This window comes from Eulemur rufifrons, chromosome 27 (genome assembly GCF_041146395.1).
Source record: "Eulemur rufifrons isolate Redbay chromosome 27, OSU_ERuf_1, whole genome shotgun sequence".
NCBI classification, from domain to species: domain Eukaryota; kingdom Metazoa; phylum Chordata; class Mammalia; order Primates; family Lemuridae; genus Eulemur; species Eulemur rufifrons.
The window spans coordinates 20,386,668-20,403,119 of record NC_091009.1 but is presented as its reverse complement, the minus strand read 5'-3'; the positions used below and the strand labels follow the sequence as shown (position 1 = coordinate 20,403,119).

Genomic DNA, 16,452 nt, shown 5'->3' with positions numbered 1-16,452 from the left:
ACAAAATTGGCATCCAGTGCAAGAAAAAGTAGAAAATTCAATTAAATTTACAACAAAAGCAAGTCTTCTGAGTTAAAGCAAATACATTATAGACATTTCTTTTGAAAATATTACTTCTATATTTAATTTAATACTGCATTCAAACTGATAATCACTGAGATTCATCAAGTCAACTTAGACATTTCCATATTGTTTTGGATTTTAATTTTAGAACATAGAGTTTTAAAGCTGCCATTTAATATAAAATGGGGGAGTTTTTATTTCTCTAAATACTATTTAAGTTAAATAGAAAATATTCTATTCTTTTTCTTTGAAAGGTTCCTATGATATACAGATACTCAATTTGTAAGTTCTTATTTCCTCCGCTGCAGCAAATATTCTAAGACTGAAATAGCACGTGATAGCAAAGAAAATGAGACACCCACGAAAGATCCTCTAGGACTACTTTGCTGGCTTCAAGAAGGAGTTAGGCAACTGCCAGTGTAGAAAAGAAGTTGATAGCATTAGATCCCAGGGCTATGCCCATATGTCTTTAACATATGGCCTGCCGGTAAATGCCTAATCTTTGATAGCCCAAATTTACGGTGAGATTTAGGCTCTTATCAATGCTACCTTTATGTGTTTTTTTTCTTTCAATGCCACCTTTAGACCTAGGCAAGAAAATCCCCTTTCTGAAAGCCCTGGGCTTTAGAAGGCATCCATAGTGCAAGGAGCCCATTCAAAGTGCTAAGGGGACATAAGGGGACAAGCCCAGCTGGAGCCATCCCTTGTGGACCCCATGATTTCAAGTACCTGTGACCCTTGAATTCCATGGCTAAATCACTACAAGTCCATTTCCAGGGTCTGAGAGGCTCTTGTCCTGGGTCTGTCGTCTGGAAGCCAGACTGGACAAATCTGCCCTAGTGGCGTGCACATTGTGAGACCTGTGCAAGGCCAAAGGAGAGCTGTCTGGAAGGGGTTGTTGGGCCTCAGACATGTGGGCAGCAGAAGCCACACTATGTACAAGATGAGTCACAGACTGGGAACCAGCTCTCCTTGTATTGCTTTTCTCTGACACAAAATTCCTAGTCGTCTAAGACTGAAAAATAAAAAGCTAGCCTCCCAGGCCCTTATGAAAATGTATTTGGTCAAATAAGAGCCTAGAACCTTTTTCACTTAGCAGTTTGTTATCTTGCTTTACATCTTTGACATATTTACTTATACGGCATGCGGCGCGCACTGCACTCCTATCCCACGGCCCGCAGTGTTCAGAGTGGACTCAGTTCTTGTACGGTCACCCCCCACCTCTCACGCTGCAAAGACATTCTAATTCCTCAGCTCCTAAATCCCACGTGGGAAGCTTAACTAGGAATCTGATGTTTTATGTAAGTTCCAAGATTCAGGCTTTCGTTTTGATTTACCTAGTTTCCCATCCATATCACAGGGGGAAAAAGTTAATTGATCATCATAAAACTAAATAAAACAAAATTTCCAGGCATTCCACCTAAATGCCTCTGAGCATGAGAGGGCATCATTAGTGAGAAATGGCTACAGGGAGAGAGGGTTTATTATCATAGCTACAGGGTGGATAGCTGTGAGCCCAGGAAGGTTACATACAAATCCTTCCAGTTGAGCATCAAGGATAACTCTTTGTGCTAAATTATTTGAACCATCCAGTGCTTAAGTCTCCCAGTCATATTCCTAATATCAACCAAAGTTAATAATTTATTGAACACTTACTATGGGTCAGGCACCTTGACATACATTCTCTCATTTAACCCCCATCATCTGGGAAATAAAGGCATAGAGAGGTTAAGGTCTCACAGCTGGTAAGTGACTGAGACTTAGGCCTGGCTTTATATGACTCTAAAACCTATGCTCCAATCAATGTCTAAAAAATTCCATATTTTTAAATATATAATTTTTTTTTAAATGTGAGAGAAAGAAGAATGCCTTATCTCTAGCATTAGAATGAGCAGTTGGAATGGCTATACTATCTATACAATGAAAATATCTAGATATATAAACTATTTTCCTTATTCTTATACATAAATAAAAACTTCAGAGGGCCAGTGTTTTGTGAATTAAGTAATGAAATATATAGTGATCTTTTTTGGATATAAAGATGTTTTCCTTCTTCTACCTCCTTAATGAGAGTCCAAAAAAATCTCTTAATGAAAAGGTGCCCCCTCTCAAAGAAAAAAAATCCCCATTCATTTATGAATTGAGGCCAAAACTAGAATTGGGAAAAAAATAACAGCATCACACCACAAAAAATTAATATACCTAGAAAATGACAATGAAATCATTGCTGCCACTGTAACCCTATTGCCCTATTGAATGACAAGGTAGAACTGTCAAAGTTCTCTAAAAAGTTTTTTGGTCGGAAAACAAAAACCAAAACCTTGACTTCTACCTAAGTGCTGACCTCATTCAATAGTTTTTCAATGATAACTTGGAAACAGTCAATAAATAAAATATGCCTTTCTGGTTGACTTTCACTGAAATCCATGATTAATTGCCATTCCCAACAGAAATACCACCTTCAGCTCTGAAGAGAACAATTTGCATTATCTTTCTCAAGAAATGCTCTAGATATACGTTCTTGGGTTTCAAGTTTAAGAAGTACTTTGCCCAACTTCTAAAACTTCTACGTTTATTACACATTTGATAACCAATCCTAAAAATAAGTTATTACAATAAGAAGTAAAGATTCTAAAGAGGCAATATTGTCCATGAATGTGCCTTGGGATACACATGTCCCTTAAGTCAATGAGAGCAGAACCAAGTCCTGGGAAGGCAGCAGCCACGCGTACATAATGTCCTGGCCATTAGGGTCCTGTGTCTGTAGAAAGACTTGTTCTCAAGGGGAGTTACGTAATCTCTTCTTATTCCCTGGAGAGCTTGTTTTAAGGGAGAGGAGGGAGGGGGGACGATCTGTCAAGGATAGTTTGGCTGCAATGCTGCCCTAAGGCAGGAGCGTGGATTCTATGGCAGCTCCAGCGACAGAGTCTGGGCCACTTTCAACGTCTTTGGAGTTCAATCGCCATCACTACTGTATTTGGCCACAGAAAGGAGGGGCCGTTCCAATCTTCCTTACAATTACCGCCCTAATTATTACATTATACTTTCACAATTTAATCCCTTTATTTGCCTCACTGCATTTTTGGGGCTAAGTAAGCACCACAGTGTGACGCCTGATGATGTAGCTAGCAGGGCAGCCTGACGGAGGGCTGCCCAGCTGCCAGCTACAAGCACAGCCAGGTGGGCAAGTCCAGAGTGCTAATCTGGACAGTGACATCTCTGTCTCCTGCTCAAAATCCTTGAAACTTGCTCTCTCCAATATGGAGTAAAACTGAGCACATACATCAATGCCAAGAATCACCCTGTGCTTTGCTCTGTTAAGCTCCTGGTAGCATTTCAGTAGCCTAAAGAATAATTACGCATAGAATTCCAATTGTTCTATTCTAATTATTGCTCAGTAAATAACTATTGCATAGCCATTACTATCTAAGCTTTATGATTTTTTTCAAATAACTGTCAGGAAATTTTTTCACATAGTCGTTCAATCTTTACAAAACATGCTGAAGACCCAAGAGTTTAATACCCCTACCCTAAAAAGTTGGTATTCCCTTAAGGCAGGAGACATTTGTCCAGGGAATTTGCCTCAATCTACAACCTTTGGGAACATAGCCTTAATAAAATGTTGATAAGATGAAACTCCAGCCAGTGTGCTGCCTGACTCACAGTAGGTTTGCAGTAAATATTTGTTGAATAAATGGGAGTGGTTTTCACATTGAGAACCTCGTTTATATTAGCATACACAGTACTTGTTCATTTATCCCAAAATATTTGCTTATCTTTGTGTAGTTAGACCCAGAGCTGTGTAAACTGATTTAACAAAATCAAATTACTAACAGTTTAAATTTCATACACTCTGTAACCATAAGGATTAGAATACTGTCGAACAATGGCTGGTAAGAACCCAAAGACTTGAGGTGTATTTTCATTCTCAAGTTTTGCCATGGTAGTAAATAGGCAGAAGACATTTCTCAAATGCCCTAAAGTGAATACAAAGCCTTGTGTCTAGACCACCACTGTTTTTAGCTTCCTCGCTTTACATGTGATTTTATATTTTGTTTTACTCTTAAGCATCCCTAGAAGTAGGTATTAATGCCTTCCATTTATAGATAATGATAAAGAAAATAAAGATTCAGTGGATGAAGGATTTTTAGAAGAAAATACTAATAAAATATGGCAATGATGAGCCAGAAAATATGAAGATACGCTATTAAAATATTTAGGGAATTCATATATACAGCACACTAACTTGGCTTTATGTTTCTCACTTAAAACTATATAATTCTATTACGTAAGAGTATGTGTCTTCAGAAACTGTGTGTTTTAAGTAAACTCTCTTAGCTGTGTTCTCATCAGCCACAGATCAAGGGAGCTATGCAGTAGACCACACAAAAGCAAGGGGGACATGGTACAACAACCTCCTCCACTGAGGATAGTCACTAAAATCTTCAGGGCAACTGACTGAGAAGAGTTGCACGGCCAGATGCTCTTAAAAGGGAAGGGTGGGAGACTCCTCTATGTGCAAAGGGCTTCAAAATAACCTTTTGTTAAAATATTTAAAAGAATAAGAGCTTAATAAACATTATTTCTTTCGTACTTTAAAAACTACACATCACAAAGTTATTAAGGGTCAAAGTAAACTGACTTAGTTATGTAAGATGACAGCGGTCAGCTGTCGGTGGTGAATATCACACTCACATGGTACAGAGCCGTGGTTCTTAGTGAACCACCACTATTCTGAGTGAGCATCAGAATCACGTGTAGGGCTTGATAAAACGCGGATCACTAGGCCCACCCCCAGAGATTCGGACTGAATTCATACAGCGAGGCAGGGGAATTTGCATTTCTAACAAATTCCCAGGTGCTGTTGATACTGCTGGTGCCGCCACACTTTGAGAACCACTGGTATAGACTGCAGCACAGTATAGTGCAAAGGTTCTTAACCTTGGCTTTGCATTACGCGTTACCTAGGAAGCTTTTAAAAATCCCCCCTGGAAGGGAAAATGCATTTGTATAGGCAATAGGTTTCTTAGGCCAAACTAAGATGATGGCCACAATGTTGTTCTGGCCCGGCCCCCTGGCTAGCCAGCCTTCTGGGGAGGCATGAGTCAGCACATTTACACAACCAAGGTGTTATCTCCTGTGTAAACCCATGCGCTTACACTCTCCCATGGCATGTTGCCACTATTGTTCAGAGCCACATATAAGCGCTCGCCATGTTCTCAGCCATGCTTTTCGCCAATGCTGTATTCCCCCGACAATAAGGAGCATGTCTCACCTGCCAGCTGCCACTCACCTCTTCTTCCAATTTCCGAAGCCTGCACCAGAGCACGCACTAGCCACAGAGCTCTGTCTTCACGCCCCCTTACCCTGGCTACACCCAAGAGCAACTGATTGAGAATTTGGGGCATGAGCCCTGGCATCAGGATTTAAAAAAAAAAAAAAAGTCTTCAGGCTAGCCACAGAGCTCTGTCTTCACGCCCCCTTACCCTGGCTACACCCAAGAGCAACTGATTGAGAATTTGGGGCATGAGCCCTGGCATCAGGATTTAAAAAAAAAAAAAAAAAAAAAAGTCTTCAGGTGACTGCAGTGAGCTGGCGAGCTTGAGAACCACTTCTACGTGGAAAGACAGACTTTGTGTCCATAACTGGTTCTTGAGAAGATATATTTTGCAAACTTCTCAACAGAATCATGAGTGTGCTATAGATCCTCAATAAAAAATTATTCTTTCCTTCTCTCATTTTTTTCAAAAGTGTATCACGAGGGATCTAAAAAAGTGAAATCTAATTTTCTGCCAGAATATGTATCTACAGGTTGTAAAATGAGCTGTTTCTGTATTTGTGGATTACCAGTTTAAAGGGGCACATACAAATTTCAGTCATATTTTTCTACATTTTATGTGTGAAATGATGTTATTTATAAATCTGGAAATACATAAAGGTTTGGGTATGCATCACTTAGATACTTTGGAGGTGTATTTTATAATTAAATGTAATTTCATCGGTATAATCTTGAAGTCTTTTTACACTAATTCATTCAAAAGGTGGGAAAAGGAGGAAGATGAGTAGATAATTAAATTTGTCTAGAGCAGTGGTTGTCAAAGTATGGTCTCTGTACCGGCAACATCAGCATTTATATTTAGAAACATAAACTCTCAGGCTCCTACCCCATATCTAATGAATGAGAAACTCTGGTGGTCAGACCCAGTAATCAACATTTTAACAAGATTTCCAGGTGATCGTAATGCATGCTCAAGTTTGAGAACCACTGGTCTAAGGTATTTATTACTCTCATGCACCTATAGGAAGAACTAAAGAGGAAAGAAGCATTGTTAATCCAATGTACATTTGTTCAGTTGCCATATAGACCCACATTGCTCTAATAATAGCTATGCTCTTTTAAACTCCACCCAAAGCTTATTATCATTGCATCATTAGAGATTAATAGTGAAAGGAGAATTAATGGATAGGGAGTATATCTGGGGAAAGTTTATTCTATAAATCTTCCACTATCAATTTTAATCTATTTCTATTTTCTACTCAAGATAGAATTAAGACTATGTAACTTGACTTATGAGGATAAGAACTATGGAAAAAAAAAAAAAAAAGATCATGATGTGAGGTTGGAAGGGGCTAGGGTATTCCCAGATCCAACACTAACCTTGAATTGTCCTCTTGAAGAACGCCTTGCAGGCTTCACACGACGCTACCCCATAGTGGTACCCAGATGCGATGTCACCACACACTAAACACAGTCTCTTGGGCATCGAGTTGAGCATGTATTCACACTTGGTCTGGGGATCTTCGACGATGGTGCTGGAGCAGTCATCATACAGTTTCCTGACAGGCCCAGTACCTCCCAGGATAGGAGCAGAAGGGTAGAGAGGTGGCGAGTCAAGTCCGTTCTGATGGCCATTCATGGTTGAACTGTAGCTCCCGCTGGCGTCTGAAGAGCCACCAGGGCTGTGGTGGTTGACGCTGTCCGTCAGGGAGGCCGGGCTGGAGGGTTCCGTCTTGATGAAGGACGAACAGCTGGAATCAATGTGTCGATCTTTGTTTGACATTCTGCAGAGAAGCCTGAGATTTAGGGAGATACAAACAGAGAGAGAAAGAGAAGGAGAGAGTGTCAAATGCAGACCAAAAGAGGTAGAAACAAAGAGATGGTGGAAATAGAGACAGCAAAAAGGAAAGATAAAAGGAGGGGAAAAAAAATAGAAGAATTCATATGTTAAAGACACTGCTCTTTGAGAGTGCTTCCTAAGGGCTAGGGATTACACATCATTCATTCTCTAGTCAATATTTCTTGTTCTACAAGAAGGTAATCAGCATAAGGGCATGACAGGGTTACATCAAAGTGCCCAGACAGGCCATAAACAAAAGCTCTAAAGGGTCCAACTGCTTTTTATTTTGCCTTTCTCTTGGAGAACCACTGTCAATATCTAAATCAACTGTCTGGATTCTAAATTTGTCAATGGAAGAGGTGGCGATTTGCAAAGTCTATATCATTTCTAAAATTGTATTTTATCCTCACTCTGCCTTTCCTTCCACATGCTGATGCTGCAATCATTTTATTATGAGCAGAATCAAAATTTTATTTTCAAGACTGAACAGATGATCCTCAGCTCTGTAATTACTGTTTGTCAGCACACTTCCATAAGCATAACTGTGTCTTTTATTGATCTGAGTAAAACACATAGGGAATATATCCTCAATCACTTTGTTTCTTTATTTAAATTGCTCTGTTTCATAGCCATTTAGCAATACAGAAAGACATCAAGCATAAAACTCTAGCCAATATTTGAGGATTATGTCCTAGAGCCCGCAAAATTTAGTGAATGATCACCAGCATTGATTAATAAATATGTGCGTGCGTTTTTGTGTGTGATTTGCTATTGTTTAAGAAGTGAATTGGTAAAAGCCATTTGGGCCTTCAGTACACCTGTAAGTCCATAAATCTGACACTGTACTTTATATTCAGTAAAAGTAGAAATGCATCAAATTTTGTCCTGAAAAAATGAGATTTGTGATGGCCCTACCCCCCTTCTTTTTGTCTTTTAATATCACACCTCCTAAAAGGAACTATGATGAAGCATCTGATCTGACAAATTGTTTCTCTTATCTAGAAGCAGCACACCATCGCCCCTCTTTCTTTGTTGGACCCATAAGTGATTGAATTTCAGGAAAGGTAATTAGATGAAAAGATATAATTCGCCCTATTTTCCGTCTGTTTAGCCATAGTGCAAAACCCCTTTTAGCAAAGTCTCTAAGAACCTTCCAAGAGCCCACTATAGAAAGAAGAGGTGGCAGGCAGATGAGAAAGGGACTTAGATAATTACTTCCCAGTGGAAAGTTGATTTATGGGAATCCCACTGGGTAATGGTCATTCACGAGAATTTGGGGGAGTAGTCACAGGCTAAAACCAAAGGGATGCAATTATCTCTTTCACAATAAATCTAATGATAGTTCATCACTGCACAAATTTCGTGCTCTCCTCCAGGGCCTCCTCCTCCTCCCATTGTTCTGTGACTTTAAAATGGAGGAAAACATGGAATTTTGTATCAGGAATGTTCACTTTAACTCCTCCAAGAAGGCAGTCTCAAGAGCAAAGCATTAAGGCATGAATCTGCCTCTTAACAGAGCTATTTTACTTTGCAAGCTTTGCTCTGGTTTCTAACGTCAAGCAATATCAAGATGTGGAGACGTCAAAGAGGAGGGAGAAAGCCACCCAAATACCTCCCTGCTCTCGCCCACCCACTTGTGTGTTGTCCTTTCCTCAAGAACCGGCACAAGAAAAAATATCCCCCTCGCCAGCCTGAACCACAGCGTCCTCTCCCTTCTGCATCTGCTGCCTTGTACCCGTCACTGTTAATGAGTGTTGTAATTAATAGATCGCTCTCCTTGTCTCCCAGCTTGCACTCTGGGCTAAGCACTTTCCTCAAGTCAACGTTTGAAAGAAAGCGGGTCGGCACTGACTTACAGCAGCCCTGTGAATTCCTTTTAATTTAGAGCACTTACACCACCACTTCACTTATTACCTTATAATTACCGGACTGCTCGCACATACATTATGATCTTAGACTAGAGTTAGAAGTTATTAGGGTACTAAACCATGGTTGCTCCCCTTTCCTCTCTCTAGCACTGAATTTCTCACAGCTATGACAATTAACTCTTTCGCCATCTGCCTGCAAAGCACTGTTTTATAATTTTTTATTTTTTTCTTCCAGAGAAGAATTGCTCAGAGCTGCTTGATCACAAAACATACCACATTTTCTTCCAGCCCTCTTCCCCCTCTCCACCCCTTCTCTCTCATTTTCTGTATCCTCTATGTTCACTTTCACCCCAATTCTCTTTCCCTAATGCTTTTTTTTCTCAGGAACTTCTAAAATTTGCAGAACTCTTGATTTAAGGAGCAAGGCCAGAAATTATCCTCCAATTTATGGAACACTTATTTGCCACGTCACCAGATGTTTATGTATCAAATGCATGTTGTTAAAGTCCCTGAAAAATAGGGACTCTCCATGCAGCTGTTTCATCCCAAATCTTTGTCCATGACTTAGTTATAACCTGGTGGCAGTAAGGAAATTCAGGACACACAAGCTGCCAGGGGAGTCCTTGGAACGACGGTAATATTTTGTCCTAAACAAGATGTGTCCACTGTACCCATAAATGAAAATGAACAAACTGGATTTGTGCTGTAGGTTCTACATGTTTTTCTCCTGACATGAACGGCTTCCTTAATTAATACCTTTTGCCCGGTGGAAATAATAAAAGTCAGAATTACCATTTATCAAGCGCTCACTACGTGCCAGGGACTGAGCTGAGCACTTTACAAACATTACTTCATTGAATCCCCAAGAAACCTCAAAAGGGTGGTATTACTCTTTAGGAAACCGAGCCTCAGACATTCCAAAACTTGGGGAAGGTCATACAGTTAGGAAGCAAGAGAGCCGGAATTGGAACTCAGGTCTGACTCCAAAGTCCAGAGCAGAAATGCTCTGAAGCTAACGAGACTTTTAAACAGTGTTTACTCATTTTTTTAAAATAACCAAGCAAGCAGGGTAGAGGTAGCACACAGAGATCTACTGCTTTTATTTCTCAGCAAGTATATCCACAGCTCACCTGTAAGTGGAAAAAGGCAGAGGGGGCCACCACGCTGGCTGCAGGGCTGTCCTATTGAGTCACCCTCCCCAGGGTTTGGAGTGACGCCTAAACAGAATCTCTGAAAGAACACAGTTGTCTCCTAATTACTACTTAGCTCATTACGCTGAACGCTTCCTAGACACCATTACATTATAACCTAAAACTACAGCGAGTCTTAATTCTCTCCCTCTTCTGTCTCTGAAATTCTACAGCTCTATTATTCAAGCCTGAAATATTCACAACTATCTATAAATTCAATTGTCAGCTGGTGGGTTTTATTCTAGACTTCACTTCAATCTAAAATTAGAGGCACTAAAATTCACATTAACTCTAAGAGGAATGTAGTGAATAAGACTTTATTTCAAAAGAACACCTTTTTGTCAGAAAGAGCCATTTTCAAGATGATGGCTTTATCTGTAGCCAAAGAGAATAAGCCCAATTCCACATTGTACTGTTAATGCAGAAATTTTAAGTCACATTGGATTAATAAAAATCTAAATTTAGTTAAGAATTATGAATAGAAATAACATGTGTCGAAATATGTGGGAAATATTTATTTTAGAGCCTTAGTATGGTTACTTTTATTTTATTTTAAGAAAAATGAGAAGAACAAGGGAGCAAGACAAGCTACTGTCCAAAAATCTCCGAATGAATACCCTAAGAATAAACTGGAAGGGGAAATAACTGTGTCAAGAATAACATTTAGTTTCTATATATAAGACACCAAATTTGAAAAATTAAACAGGCTTCTTGAAATTTCAGTGCTTTAAAAAGCATTTTTAACACACAGTTTGAGATATAGTCTCAAATAATTCTGATTATCATACTTCAATATAGGAACTTGCTTCCTTAGCTCTGTATATGGTCCAGCCAGGGTAAAAATCCTCTTTGGTGTTAGACACTAACGATCAGGCAAACAAAACTTCTTAGCTGGACTATTTAAAGATGTAATTTTTGAAAGTTAATTAAATGTGTGCATATAGAGAGAGAAAGTGAGAGAAAGAAAGATAAGAACTGATAAGAATCAGTTAAGGTTGCTGCTATAGGGGAAAACAAGATAATCTGGAAGTTAATATTGAATTTATATTGTAATTATCAAGCCTAATTATTTTAGAAGATTCTACCTAGATCCAGGTAAATGTGTGATCTTAAATGAATTGCCATGAGTTTAAATTTCCACATGCTTTTATGGGTGTCCAGAGTGGTGTACATTTTAAAGAAAGGACTTAAGCTTAGCCAATACTGTTAGTTGTTAAATGTTGGTTTAACAATAATGTTCTATGGGGTTATAAATTATAAATCCTTTCATTGAAATATAAGTTCTTAACAAACAGCTATATTTCATCATGTGAGCTTTACATAGAACTTAAATTTATTTGCTACTCTTTATTTCTCCATTTAGAAAAACAGGGAAATAGAGAAAAGGGTACATAGAAATTTCATAAGGAACATGTGTGTACAGGTCGTCTTAGAACTTCCTGATCATTATACTAAGGCAAGATGATCTGCAACTTTTATTATACCCATACCAGTGATTGATGCCTTCATAGGCTAAATAAATGTCAACTAAAGAAGTCGCCATTTTCTTTTCTTCTTTGTCATTCTCCAGGGCCTGAAAAAGGACTCTTCATAATTGAAAATCCCAAACGCTTTAAAATTTTATTTCCACTACTTTTGTGTAAGAACACTGAAGCCAGCACACCTGCGAGTTTACAAATACAGAGAGATAAGAGTCTCCATTTCCTTTCACCAAATCATAGAATTTCAGGGTTAGAAAGGAAGGTTATCAAGTCACACCACCTAGTCACTGTTTTCAAGATAGAAATGAATTTATGGCGATTGGTTCGTTTTCTACCTTCTGAAATCACCAGATTAAATATTTAAGTATTTTTGTTTAAAGAAATGAAAAGCTCTTAGTAGTGTACAGGGGTTTCCTTTTCCTTTTCTTTTTCTTTTCTTTTCTTTCTTTCTTTTTTATACTTTTAGAAGAAAACCTCCAGACTAATGCTGCAGCTCCCGGAGGTACAGGCTTCAGAACCCATGACCCCAGCAGCTCCCATGGCAGCCTGAGTTACAACTTCAAGCACGCTACTTTACAATGAGCTTTTTTTCCCCCCCTGCTTCAACTAATTGCACTCTCGTAAAGTGGCAAAATGTGAATCACTTAGTAACAAAATGGGCACCAGCTGCTATTGTCAGAGAATGGTGATGCTGAAGAAAGGGAAAGCAACCGAATGAAGTGTCATGTCAGAAATCAACGGTGCAACGTGTGATTTGAGAAAACATGACTACTTTACAGAGACAGGGTGTCATTACGGCATCACAGTAATACGATGCTTTGACAACTGCTGGGTCTAACATATCATCATTGCATTAAGGTACACTGGCTTAGTTGGGGAAAGAAGAGAAAGGATTTTTTCTTTTAATAAGAAATATCTTAAGGTCTGCCTGGTTAACCTAACAGAAGGAGATCATTAATTGTAAAGGAAGAATTGTAAATTCTGACCCATATATGCTTAAAAAGACAAAAACACACGGGCACATGTATGCACACACACTTATGCGTAGTTTTAAGGCCTTCTTTAACAAACATTGAGGCCCATCTAATAGAACAGATTTCTGTTCTGAATAACGGGATCATAATCATTTAGTAATGCTGCTTCTTGATTCTTTGGACAAATAAATCGTGCATTTGGTGCAAACAACTCTTTCTAACTAATTCCATCAAGAACAAGAGTAAAGAAACAGCTGCCCCCAAAGCTGGTGCCTGAGTTGCTGACAAGAAATGTAGCTATGTAGTGTGGAGACGAGGAGCTGGCCCCTTAAAAAAGAAAAACAAATTAGAGCCTCTAAGCCGACAGCTCTCCCAACTCTATAAAAGGGTGTCCACTATACCAAAAAAGGAAATTCAGGACAAATAAACAAGAAACTTTCAACTCACTTCTGGCTGTTTATTGAAAGGAAAGTGCCCCACGAATTTTAACTTCATACCTAATGACTAAACCCTTATCGGTAAAGACCTTACTTACCAGGAAAGACCTCATTGAAACCCTATCTGTTTCGGGGGTTCTAGAGTTCAATGGTCCTTTCCTATTCAATTTTGCTCTGACATTTCTTTGATCAACTATCCTGGTTTTAACACTGAAAGCCCAGCCCCAGGTAAATGAGGATGGTTGGTCACCCACTCTGAAATACAGAGATCCCTATCGAACCCTATGTCTCCACTCCTGCTGTGAAACCTAAAACAAGAGAAGGGAAATGGAGACCATTCATTTCCAGCAAAGAAGGCCCAGAAAAATGGCAAGGGAAATGTACTAACAAGAGTGACTAAACTAATGAGGACTGGGGGGGGTGTTGTAAGGATGTATGTGTTAGAAAATGCCTGTAGACACACCAGCATCCCATTTTACTATGGCACGCAAGCTGGAGACGAATACTGATTGCCTTAAGTTATCCGGACTATTTTAGATGTAGGAAATTGCAGTTGCTTCAATTTGTATGGGCAGGTGATTTCTTATGCTTCCTGGTTGATAAACTTTATTAATGGGAAAAGAAATGGTCCTGCAATATCACAATGTGTTGCACATTATGATTGTTGACAGTTTCTGTATTTAAGGATTCGATCTGATGCAGAGGCGCTTAGTAGTGTAATTTATCCTTAGCTTGTTTTCTTGGACCTATTTCAATCTGGGGGGGGTGAGCATCTCTTGTTTATAGCTCTAAATACAGTAAGTGAGCTACTGACAAATCAATAAACCTGTTAAATACATAATAATGCTGGGTAATTGCATACATGATGTTTTACATAATTAACTGTCTGAGATTTTCTTTAATATAATGGGCACTCATGTAATATAGAGTAGCTATAAGTCTATAAAATATACACAGTTTATATGAACCATGATTCTGCTTAAAAAAACTCTGGCTAATCATCTACATCGGCTTTGAAGAGAGAGCTCTCCTCCACTGCCAAGTCCAAATCAATTCTTATGACATTACTTTATAACTAACATGATATTTAACTGATGATGGCTATTAGCTATTATACAGATTGCATTCAAAGATTGTAACAGTAGGGGGGAAATATCATTTAGTTTAAACAAACTTCTGCCATGTAATCAATATTATTGAGGCAAATTAAGTGTTTTAACAAGTGTGTATATTTGCCCTAATGCAGCTTAATTAACTACATGCTCACAACTGCTCAACTACACAACACCTATGGATCTTAAAAGAGAATCTAAAAAAAAAAAAAAAAAAAAACTCCTAGTCAGAAACTCAGATGTACAACAGATTGGAAAACAAGCATTTTATCTCTGATCCCCAAAAATATTTCTTGCTTTACACAAGTTACTCTCCCCGGAACTAAAAGCCTAAGAACATGAAGGGCTTAGGAACAGCGTACCCTGTAGTCAACCCGCTTGGGTAGTAAATGTTCTAATGTTGGCTGGGTAACCACACCCAGGGTAGAGTGAAACAGCCCCTGGCAACAGTGGGGACCACTGCTAAAAAGGAAGGTTTGTATGGGGTAAAAAAAAAAAAACCTACATAAGATAAATCACCAAAATGAAGCTTACGATATATGCTGAATGTAACATTTATTCCGTCTTAGAGATTTACTATGCCATGAGCAGACCTCCTCCGCAGTAAGCTTTCTAGAGGAAAGAAATAGTCTCCTACTTCTACAAATCTCTGGTCTTTCAAACAGAAATATGGATCAATAAAGTTTGCTTGTGTTCAGACAATTCTGCTCTCAAGCAGTCAAGAAGCACACGGAAGAGAAGTCGACACAACAGGAGGGGACTGACAGCTAAATGAAGACCTCCGCGGCTTTGCACTGGAGAAGAAATAAACAGATACTCAACTCATAGAAAGTCCATGCACTGATCTTTACAAAGTATAATTGAATATAGATGCTTTACACACACACTCCAGTGATGGAGTTCACAAATCAAATCCAGGTCAATGAAAGCTCAGACTTCCTCAATTTCTCTTTCCTATTCTCTTTGCTACACTGAATCAAGAAATAAGAATGCTACCAGAAGTTGATGTAAGGATATGGAGATCATAGTATTGATGTCACTTTTTACTTATTAAGAAAATGTTTTGCAAAAGCAATTAGAATGACTAAGAAACCAGCTGCCTCCATAAAGATAGGCCACTTCACTTGCAGTGGAACTCTAAAACCTACTCTGCAACTGGGTGAATTACAGTGGTGAGAAAATCTAAATGCTGAGAAGAAATCATTGTTGAAATAAAGGTTGCTTCAAGCACATATGAAAATTTTTATATTAGTGGGAGATTCACAGCACAACCAGAGATAATAAACCACATCTGTTGGAGAGCAGTTAAACTATATTTATACTTTTAACTTAATAGCTTAGTCTGCAGTAGTTAACATCTGGATGCAAATGCAGCTGGTCTTGAGTGATCTATAGCAGAGGTTATGATTATATTCTGTTGGTATCAGGTGTTGGCCAGCTGAAGTGGGGGTGGGGGAAGCATGGAGAAGGGGAACTCAGCTAATTATTAATCCTAAAAGTTCTTCCTCTGTCCTCTTTCTGAAGCACATTCCGATGAGCTAGCTGCTCGGAGAGAAGGTGAAGCTAAAGCACACGGGCCACTATTTGCAGGCGAGGAAAAATAACATACATCCACACATATATTTAATACGAGCCACGGAAATGGCTAAAGATTTGCTTTTGTTGCATGATGTGCTTGTTGTTTGTCACATTCAAAAGTCCAAATACAAACGTACAGAGAAAAATTTCTAAATGTAATTTGCCATTCTAAAAATCTGATTTTTTTTTTAAAAAAAAGGACTGCCCCAGAGTTCCCACAGACTGCTCATCTCCTTTCCCAGAAAAGCCTGCCTTCCTACAGCACCTGACAGAGCAGGAGACAGGGTTCAAGCTCTGGAGGTGGCACGCTGTGATCTAAGGCAAGTCACTGGACCACTCTGACCCTCAGTTTCCTCATTTGTAAAATGAGAGGATCTGCCTACATGCTTTCTAAAGTACTTCTGCCATATATATATATATATATATATATACATATATATATACATTTTTTTTTTAACTCAAATAAAAACCACTGTGTCCTGTGACTCTGATTAAACCTGGAGAGCAAGGGCTACTGCACTGAGGTGCAATCCCCACACTCCCAAACTTCCATTTCCTTAGCTGTTACTGTACTCAGTCACCATTCAGGACCCTGGCAGGGTATGTGTGTGTGTGTCAGGAGAAGGAATAA

General features: G+C 38.9%; 1 protein-coding gene across 3 annotated transcripts in view; it reads right to left on the bottom strand.

Moving 5' to 3' along the window:
• Nucleotides 1–7,137, bottom strand: part of ESRRG (estrogen related receptor gamma) — a 169,339-nt gene extending 162,202 nt beyond the window's left edge. For all 3 annotated transcript variants that reach the window (XM_069459315.1, XM_069459314.1, XM_069459316.1), the window contains exon 1: nt 6,722–7,137. In XM_069459315.1, coding sequence (XP_069315416.1) covers nt 6,722–7,124 — 403 coding nt within the window. In that variant the 5' untranslated portion in view covers nt 7,125–7,137. The remainder of the gene's footprint in view (nt 1–6,721) is intronic.
• Nucleotides 7,138–16,452: the final 9,315 nt, after the last annotated feature.